This window comes from Triticum aestivum, chromosome 1A, assembly GCF_018294505.1.
Source record: "Triticum aestivum cultivar Chinese Spring chromosome 1A, IWGSC CS RefSeq v2.1, whole genome shotgun sequence".
In the NCBI taxonomy this organism is placed as follows: Eukaryota; Viridiplantae; Streptophyta; class Magnoliopsida; order Poales; family Poaceae; genus Triticum; species Triticum aestivum.
Window position 1 is genome coordinate 530,911,181 of NC_057794.1, and position 10,061 is coordinate 530,921,241.

General features: G+C 49.0%; 1 protein-coding gene across 1 annotated transcript; it reads right to left on the reverse strand.

Annotated features, from left to right (window-relative positions):
• Nucleotides 1-2,859: 2,859 nt before the first annotated feature.
• Nucleotides 2,860-9,477, reverse strand: LOC123063345 (alpha,alpha-trehalose-phosphate synthase [UDP-forming] 1). The gene is made up of 18 exons (XM_044487108.1): nt 9,226-9,477; nt 7,906-8,441; nt 7,714-7,811; nt 7,189-7,577; nt 6,983-7,097; nt 6,661-6,762; nt 6,210-6,360; nt 5,935-6,023; nt 5,771-5,819; nt 5,556-5,656; nt 5,213-5,400; nt 4,951-5,068; nt 4,494-4,673; nt 4,283-4,405; nt 4,119-4,206; nt 3,900-4,030; nt 3,708-3,806; nt 2,860-3,611 (listed from the first exon to the last, which is right to left on the reverse strand). Exons 2-18 carry the CDS (start codon nt 8,402-8,404, stop codon nt 3,168-3,170), a joined length of 2,964 nt encoding a protein of 987 aa, XP_044343043.1. The 5' UTR covers nt 8,405-8,441; nt 9,226-9,477; the 3' UTR covers nt 2,860-3,167.
• Nucleotides 9,478-10,061: the final 584 nt, after the last annotated feature.

The window sequence follows — 10,061 nt, forward strand, 5'->3', positions numbered from 1 at the left end:
GAAGACGGTTGTGCTACAATTTCGTTTTGCAAATCTCAGTCACTTGGATCAACATCCTCGTCTTCGCCCCACCACGCATACATATGAACTAAATGTTCCCAATTTTTTTATAAAGTTAACTTCGATCTTTGACTTGTTAATGAACAATTTGAAGTAACGACCGAGTTTCCATTAAATCAGGGCAAGCAGGAAAGAGCAAAACTTTTATAATTAGCCACTTTGTCCACTGGATACTGCCTCCGTCCTCTTGTTCGTCAGCAGAGTGGACCTGACTTGAGGCGTACGTAGGTATGATAAGGCAATGTTGGAGCAAGTAATTTGGATATTCCTATCGTGTCCCGGTCATTACTTGGTTCCCAAACTTTACAAGATAACAAAACCAAAGATTGATGTCAGCGACCCGTCGGTGGTAGTGCTGAGTTGATTAATTTTGTGGCTTGAGTGCATGGCGAACAAGATGGAACGAAGAAAAAACAAGTGCAACTAAAAATCGATTGACCATGCACGTGCATGTTCTGCATGTGAGAGAATGCTGAAGCAAAACTGGCTGGCGTGCACTCATTGAGCAGGGCGGCTCCACTGTTGCAGCGTCATGGTTCAGGATAAACAAACTATAGTCAACTCATTTTATAGCTGCTATAAATTATGGTGTGTTTAACTTGTTCCATACACAATCTACTATATAACGATAAATGGACACCAAATGTATGTGATGCCCTCAGATGTCGGCTCTACGAAAATACACACAGAAATATTGTACAACAAGAGTGCTCTGTTCATCCGGTGGATTGTGTGCACATATAGGTTTGTGTACGTGTTCGAAAGGATTTAAGGTTCATAATTGTTTACTCACGATCGCGCGGGAGGGGGCGGTTTCCAAGTGGATCTATAGATAGATCGATCTATCTACTTGGGCATATATATATACGATTGACAGCGGCATATAGGTTTGTGCCCTGGCAGTATGTTGGCACTGCAAGTCTGCAACTTGCATTGCAGCTTGCAGGTCGTCGTCTCTGCTCATCAGGAAAACGATCGAGACGCGAAAAGGTCAGCGGGTCGACCGCCAAACCCTACGAAAAGTATCCACGGATTTAGTCCGGTTTGAGAGTTCGTGCACAGTGCACGTGCACCCCGGCAGCAAAAGACCACATTCCCTGCGTGCCATCACAATCACATTGCCAATATATATTTTTTGCATTCCTCATACTATCATTTCGATAGGGAAAAATATAACCAACAATATCTTTTCCTCACTACTACACTCGCGCTCCTGATTTCTAACACCTCTCGCCCGTAATTCGTAGTTATATAGTATACTACAAGAAAATTTGATCACGATCAACAACACCCCATTTTCCAACGAAAATGGTGAAGAAATGAAACAAAAGCATCGATTAGCTGAGCTTAACCCGTCCCTATCGATCGACGGTGCACCAGCAAGGTCCCCGCGCGACGACGGCGTGCGGCGGCGGCGGCGGCAGCAAGTCCGATAGGGATATCAATCGGAGACGACACCGGAGGTCTCCACGCTTGACGTTGACCTCCAGCTGCAGGCTCCACGCGGTGGTAGCCGGCCGCGTCAGCGCCGAAGCCGCAGCAAAGCCACCAGAGTTCCCCTCCGTCGGCGCCGCGCTCCCGCGGCTCGTAACCGTCGTCGGGCCACAGCACGTCCGCCTCCTGGAACTCCTCCGCCATGTCACCCTCGCGGCCATGCCCGCCGGCGGAGGCGGGAGGGTAGGAGAGGAAGCCACCGGAGGACCCGCCACCAAACGGCAGCACGGTCGACGACGAGGACGCCGAGCTCATCGACGAGGACGCCGCAGGGCCGTCGTCGTCGCTGCCGAACGACTCGCACGAGAAGTCGACGGCGGCCGCGGCAGCGGAATCGTACAGCTGATCCGGCAGGCGGTCCCGCGACGGCGGCGGCGTGTCGGGCCACAGCACGTCGGCCTCCTGGAGCTCCTCCATGGGCGCACCTCGGGCCAGGAAACTATCTCCGATAGCAGCCAGGCAAGCCATTCTTGTAATATGGGTTGCGCGCGCCTTGCCGCAAGAGAGAAGCGCGTCGCATCGCCGTGTGTGGTGACGTGACGTAGGGGGCACTCCTGGCCTTGATTAAATTTGGCTAGCTGCGCAGCGCTCCGCAAAATGACAGATTACGCACACGTACGTGACGCCTCATGCCGTTCAATGCGGACTTTAACAATCGACTCATACGTGCTGCTCTGTGTTGGCCACGAAATGCCAGGTCATATTCAAAACCAAACTACGCGATACTTGTGAAAGAAACAAAACTGATACATCACACTATATGTCAGTGACAGCGATTTTTGCAGAAATATACATCGTTATCTGCTTCTAGGACAAGAGAGAGCTTGATTGCAATAGATGGGGAATACTACTAAAAAAGATTGGAGATGGAGTGACGGTTGCAAGCGCACAAGAAATGGCAGATCGGGTTAATCCGGTGGGCGACCAATCATTCGCGACCTGGATGATGCTTGACCGGGTAACGCGGACAAGGGATGCGGTTAGGGAGCCCCACACAGCAAGTCATCCTCCCAGGATTGGCCACGGCTCACGCCTGAATGGAGTGTGCAGGCAGTTTTATTTGCCTATTTATATGCAATTAGATTCCGTCAGGGGCTAGCTGCACCTAACCCATAGTTTAGATTTCTAGGAGGGGTTAGGGTCAAATAACTACGCAAAATGCAGTTTCAAGTTGCCATACTTACCTGCGTGGCCACAGTGCAATCGGATGATGAACCAAAATTAGGGTGAGAAACGACAGAATCCAAAGCCAATCGAACGAAAAGTCTAAGAGCATAAGTGCAGAGCTTCCAGAAACCAGCGGTAGACCGTCAATGCTGGGATTAGTCCTCACATCACATAATAACAAATATCCATCAATTCCGCCTAACACAAACTCTCGGGATCACTCAGTCACAGAGCGTCAGTCTCCTCTCGCAGTAACAGTAAAACCAGGAGCTCAGTCATACTTTGTACAGGATTGTACACCACGCCGCGCCGGACCAGCCACGGCGGCTACTCCGGCGCGCGTACAGGGAACACCAATGTTATTTAGGGCTGCTGTCAACTCTTCTTCTCAGGCGGGGCGGGGCGGGCGGCCGGGTGATTGCTGATTAGCAGAGGCAAACTTAGTCTTACTGCCTATCCAAGAACATGTAATCAGCGGCGGCGCCGGGGGGGAGGCCACCGGCACGGGGCGTCGTCGACTCGGCCATCTCCTTGAGGAAGGAGACGACGTCCTCCGACGAGTTGAGCAGGTAACGGGCGTTGGAGCGCTTCCTCCCGACGGCGCACGAGAAGTAGTTGTCACCGTTGAGGTCCAGCACCGACGACCCTTCGCGCCAGTCGTGGTGGCTGTTGTTGTTTGCGGTGCTGTGGTCGGACGAGGACGATGACCTCTCCGGAGGCGGCGGCGCGACCTGAGGCTTCTGTATCCTCGCCTGCGAGTTCCTCGAGTTGCTCCGGCCGTTGGATGGCCGCCCGTTCTGCCTCCTGTCGACGGATACCGACGCACCATCCGGTTTCACTTTTGGTTCAGAAGGGTATTCAGGGTCGAAGAACACATAGATGTCCTCGTCCTGAAAAGATAAAATTTCACAATTTTCCTATTATATCACACACATTCAAGATGAACTAGAAAGGAACGAGAGAGGATAAAGTCAGTGCAGAATTACCTTTCCTAGGAAGTGGCCTATACATAGTACATAGTCAATCGGAGTAACCATGCTTTTGCTGTGAACAATCTCCCCTAGAATACGATCAATGGCCGCACCCTACAGAACGGAAATGAATAATTAGTAAAGCATCAGTTAGCTAAATAATATGAAATCTTTCACCATGTTTAAAAATCACACTGCCTAACTGACCTTTGTGACTCCAACAGAGCGAACTTCAACTGACCGGCTCCCTTGAACAACATCCACAGCTGCATTTGAGATTGGACCGGTCCACAGGTGCTGCAGCATATCTCTTGCTTGGAGCCTCCCAAACTCAACATCTTCACAAGAGGCAAGTGCAAATAGTATTGGATATTTTTGTTATTCACAAAATGAAGAAAAACTATGCATGAAGACCTGATCACTTACCCGCATACTTGTAGTTCCACACAAATGATGTTTCACGATGTTCAAAATGAGATCTTGGGGTTCTTTCTGTGAAGTACTCAAAAACATGCTGGAAAGGGGTAAATGGTGTGAGAAGGTATACATTAAGGGGTTACGGCTGGACATTGCTCATCAAACAGACCTACCTTTACACTGTCGACCCAATCCATGTTCAGATGCTCAGGCATTGTTGTCATCCATTCTCCATCAGTTGGGCGTAAGAACATCCCATGCTCTGCTGCCAGCCACAAGTTAAACTCTCCAAAATTCTGCAAAGGGTAGAGGATATCTTGATTTTAGTACTAACAGATAAAGCAATTACAAATCACAAAATGACAGGAGTAGTAGTAGTATTACTTCATCAAGAACACTCCTGTCGCTTCCGCTGAGAACGATAACCGTAGTGCTCTCGTCCTCGCAGAGGGCTCTCAAAGGACCCTTTAAGTCAGGATGCAACTTGAGTTCCATCTCCTTGATTTGATCACCGCCCCTTCTCCCAGAGGATTCAACTGGCTCAGTCAATGTTGAATTGAAACCCTATATTCAGTCATCGGTGCAACAAACAGAAATTGTAAGGTCATGCTGTTTGAGTGCTAAGTTCATTGTACTATGAAGGAAAAACTATACATATTTGCAGATGCCATTCATTTAGTTTAAAATGCAATGAAAATAAATGAACTAATGTGTAACATTTCAACATGTGGAGGAGTTACTGCAGAAGAGTAAACAAGCAGTTGTTTGCATTATAAACCCCAGTGATGGCCAGTATAAACAACTTCAAATATCAATAGAAAAGAGAAAATATGGTGTTTACCAATATGAGCAAACGATTTTTTGACTGCAGATATTGCTGGATGGCCGTTCGACTAGGAAGGTCAGGAGGAACTTGTCTTGTTCTCATCAGAGCTTCAGCAACTGTATCGTTTAGCTCACTACATGAAAAGACAGTGTGGTTACAAGAAAGTCTGGCAGCAGCTAACAAATTTATATTTACAATGAAAAAGAAATATTTAATATACTAGTAAGTTCTGGTTAATAAAAGTACAAATGAGCCGAAGTGCAAACGAGCTCCTCACCATACAAAAGTTTCAGCCCAATCTTGGGCAGTATGAGTTGTTACATGCGCGTAGTTATGCCTGTGCCGCTTCTCCCTCTCATCAGATGTCATTGTCAAAGCATGTTTTATTGAGTCTGCAACTTCTGTAATATTCCAAGGATTTACAAGAATGGCACCAGCACCAAGCGATTGTGCTGCACCGGCAAACTGAAATTGCAATGACAGAACTTATGAACCAAAATCAAATATATTTTCAGGAGACTGTAAAAGAAACGGAAAATATAAACACACACATATGAATATCCTTACAGACTACATTTGGAATCAATCGATATTATTTATCATCATAGCTGATGACTTACCTCACTCAATATCAGAACTCCTTTTTTTGATCCCTGGCATGCAACATATTCGTAGCTTACAAGATTCATGCCATCCCTCAGTGATGTTACAAGAGCCACATCTAAGCAAAACAGAGGAAATGCACAGCTCAAGCATGATAAACGCACTAATATTTTGAATAAAAGAGTGCTAATAAAGCCCAACTTTCAATATAAAGAGAGCTGCCAGGAATTACCAGTGACTGCATAAAGAGCACACAAGGCATGGAAATCAAGAGATCGATCCTGCAAGGAGCAAATTATTTTAGTTGAAACGAAATAGTTTGCCAAAGAGCTATTTAAAAGATAGCACAAAGAATTTAGGTCATAAGATAGCACAGAGAGCTATTTAAAAGCTAACCAGATGATGAATGGGAACAGCAGACAATGTTCCAAATCGTCCATTTATGCGCCCAACAATTTCATGCACTTGGCTTGTAAGCTTCTGATCTGCTCAAGAAACAAGGAAGTGCTATAAGAACTGCAACCAAATCTATATTGTTTAAGAGGAATGATATTTTAAAAAGAGACAGCAAGCTGACAAATTGAAAACCATGTATATGAACAATCATATGTCAAACATATGATGCACTACATATGCGGAGTGGCAAGAACAAAATACAGAAATGTTCTTACACTCAGGGACGTCAGTTCTAGTTGGCACAGCAATTTGAAGTAGAACCACTTTATCAATCCATTCAGGGTTTTCCTCAAGAAACTTTTCAAAGGCCAAAATCTTTTGTGGAATTCCTTTGATCATGTCAAGTCGATCAACACCAAGCATTACCTATGACAACAACCAGGAACAAATACTCTGTAAGACTACAAGAGACGTCAATAAATTATTGAATTTTCAACAAAAGAAAGATAGGTCAAATCAAAAAGATATTGATAGTATGGTTTATAAGTTTGCAGGTCAAGATTTAATGTCCTACACTAGAATAACAGGACAGAAAAATGGAAGTGTGACTTTCAAGGTGGCATTTATGAGCTAGAACAGCTAAAATGTGCCAGGTAGATCTGGAAATTTCAAAAATACAATAGCAGCATCCTATCAGCTGTTTGGAAATTTCAAGTGTTTTCTCACCTTCCGTCCCGCAAATCGCTGTTTCAGTTCATTGACATGTCTTTTTGCTGCGTCAATGTCCAACGCCCTTTTGAAACGATCAGAGTCTATCCCAATAGGAAACTGAAGATTTCAGCCACGTGAGTACAAAGAATCACCCATTTTCCAAAAAACAAATTGGATATTGTATAAATCATCGTAATGAGAGGTAGGAATAGGTAGAATCATGAATAGCTTTGACTAATGGTATTTCACAAGGAGGAGAGGCCCTAGTGAAGCACAGCCACTGATCCCAAACATGTCAGATAAACAAACTAATTAACATAAAAGTTCTGATGTGTACCGCTGCAACCCGCGTTAACTTTCCCTGGTCCTCCACACCTTCAGGGGTACCCTCGAGTCCGAGTATTCTGGTACATGCGCTCACGAAATGCCTTGCATAGTCGTATGTATGAAATCTGAAGAAGAAAATCAGTAAGAGCTAAGAACAGCCATAGAACAACCAGTAAAGAAACCATTATTACTAATAAAAGCAAGATGCATGCTCACCCGACTAAATCAGCGCAGAGCACGGAGCGAAGCAGCTCCGAGCGTGATGGCAGAGTGCGGTAAATCTCCGAGGAAGGGAAGGGCGTGTGCAGGAACCACCCGACCTTCATGTTGATGTCATGCTCCTTGAGGCACCTGGGCAGGAACATGAGGTGGTAGTCATGGCACCAGATCACATCCCCTTCCTGGTAGTGCTGGTAGACGACATCAGCAAACATCTGGTTGGCCCGCTTGTACGCGTCGAACTGCGACTCGAAGTTCCGGGTGGTTGCCAGCCTGTCCTCCTGCGGCAGCCCGAGGTAGTGGAAGAGCGGCCACAGTATGTTGTTGCAGTAGCCGTTGTAGTACTGGTGCACGATCTCCTCGTCCAGGAAGACTGGTATGCATCTCTGTTTTGTTTGATCAACAGAAACAGATATTGTTTCAGTCACTAGAACGAACTAGAGTGGTAAAAAAGCAGACAGCACTGTTCTATTGGTTCAGTTGGCATCAGATATGTCATAGATTCTGTGGATTGCAACGAACCTTCTCGGCGAGTGCATTGGTGAGAGCCTGCTGGCCGACCTCGTCGGGGACATTCACACCGGCCCAGCCGATCCACTTCGCGTCGACATCTTTCACACCTGCGAAGTCAGAAAATTCAGTACGTGCAGCTGCTGGTGCAGGATTCCGATGCATGCATCGCTCCGGCGCATGACATTGAGGAGAAGGGATTACCGAGGAGCGCGCTGACGAGGCCACCGGCGCTGATCTCCAGGGACCACTGATCCTCGCCGCGGCGATTGGCGGAGACGGGGAGGCGGTTGGCCACGACGAGGAGGCGCTGCTTCATGCCGCGCAGGCCGAGGCGGCGGAACCCGCTGCGGGGGCCGGAGAGCGGCGGCCGCGCGGCGTGGCCCCCCGACCCGCCGCCACCGGTGTCGTCCATGTTGGCGTGCGCGCCCTCGGGGCGCGACTGGGCGCCGCAGTCGGCAAGGGAGGCCGCGGCGGGCTCGGCGACGTCCGTGTCCATGGCGTCGGGGGACGCGGCCGTGGGCAGGTGGTGGCGCCGGCCGTTGCCCCGGAGCACGCGGTCGATGTCGCTCGGCGAGGCGCCGCCGTCGTTGGAGAAGGGCGAGGAGTCGGGGGCGTTGGAGGACGGGGTCGGCATGGCTTCGTCGCCCAGCCTGCTTCTTCTTCGGCTGATGATGTTGCTGCCCGCGGCGTCAGCGCTCATGGACCGCCGCGACGACTCCCCCGCCGGCTGATTCGGCCTGCAGCATTAGGCGGACGCACGCGGTGAGCGACGGCGGCGCGACAAGGCGGACAAACGAGACGGCCCATCATCACTCATGGGCGGCGGCCGGCGGCCGGCGGCGAGCGACGAACAGCGAACGGCGACGGCTCTGCCTCCCGCCCGCCCGCGAGCGCGCGCGCGTCCCGAGGAGGAGGCGCGGCCGGCCTTAATTGCGCTGCTTTCCTCTCGTGTTGCGTTGTGTGACTCCGTGCGCAGCGGCTCGCTCGCCACGGACCCTGCTAAAACGGCGCGCGGTGGGGCCCGTGCGTCAGTGGGATAGCCGCCAGCCAGGAGCACGGGCCTAGTCAAGCGCGCCGGGCCGCAGAAAATCCTCTTTTATTACGCCCACCGTTCGTCATACACACACACACACACACAATTCCTCCCCCTTTTTTTGTTTTCAAAAAGCTTCAAACGCAAATACAGTACCGTAATCACGTTCCGTTCTACTTTTCCCTAAAAAAAACTCTACTCTACTACTAACAGGAAAAATAAACTTAACAACAACAAAAAAGATCTACACAACGGAAATCGAATGCGATTACAAGACCCGGAGAAGGCCGGATCGTGATCGTGATCGCGTTCACGGCCCATACGGCCCCCGGCATCGGAACTACCAATCCAATCTACTAGTCCCCGATGAGATCGGCGGGAGCCACCCTGCGCGCCGGCCGGGATCCATCCAAGCGAGGCGGCGCCGCCGCACGGGCGAACGAAAGGAGAGAAGAAAAGGGACGACGTGGTACAGATCAACATCTCACCCTATGTCAAGGTCTCGCCGCGCGTGCGCTCCCGGATCGGTCGCCTTCGCCGCCTCGCGCTGCTCTGCAATGGGATGAGACTCCGACTCCGGCCGGCTGGTTATAACAAGAGCGAGATGAGCCCGGGGGATGGGAGGGGACTGCAACAGACTAGCAGAAGAGAATACACTAGGGGGTGAGAGGGGGAGGGAGAGGGGGGTGCAGCAGGGCCGCCACGCCTGGAACTCGCACTCTTGTTTGAGAGCACGGGCGATATGCAGGTCGGGGTGGGGGCGATTGGCACCTTTTTATAGGATCGCTGGGCCTGGGATCCAGCTAGCGGCAGCACCTCCTGCCCCGCGGACCGTATTTATATACTCCCTCCTTCCATCTATACAGGACCTAATGCGTTTTTCAAGATTGTCTTTGACTATTGATAAAATTAATAGTACATGACATGCATAATATAAAAATTATATCATTGAAAGCTCCTTTCACATACGAATTTGATGATGTGCTTTGTGTAAGTTGCATGTCATATATTATTGCTTTAACATTTGATCAAAGTTAGCCTCGAAAAACGTATTAGGCTCTATATAGATGGAAGGAGGGAGTATAAAGAAAAAGGAACCAGCTACGCGTAGTATTTGTGGAATTGTCCCTCGTGCCCCGCGGGGCTGCAACCCTCGGGCCTAGAGGTGTTTAGTGTAAATCACCGTGTATTCCTGACCCTGCTTTTAATTTGCTCTTGTAATGGAATGGAATACTAGTAGACTAAAAGAGAAAGGAAATACATGACAATGTACCTTTTTAAGGGAGACCATAAAAAGGTTCTATATAAGCTAGAGAAATATGTG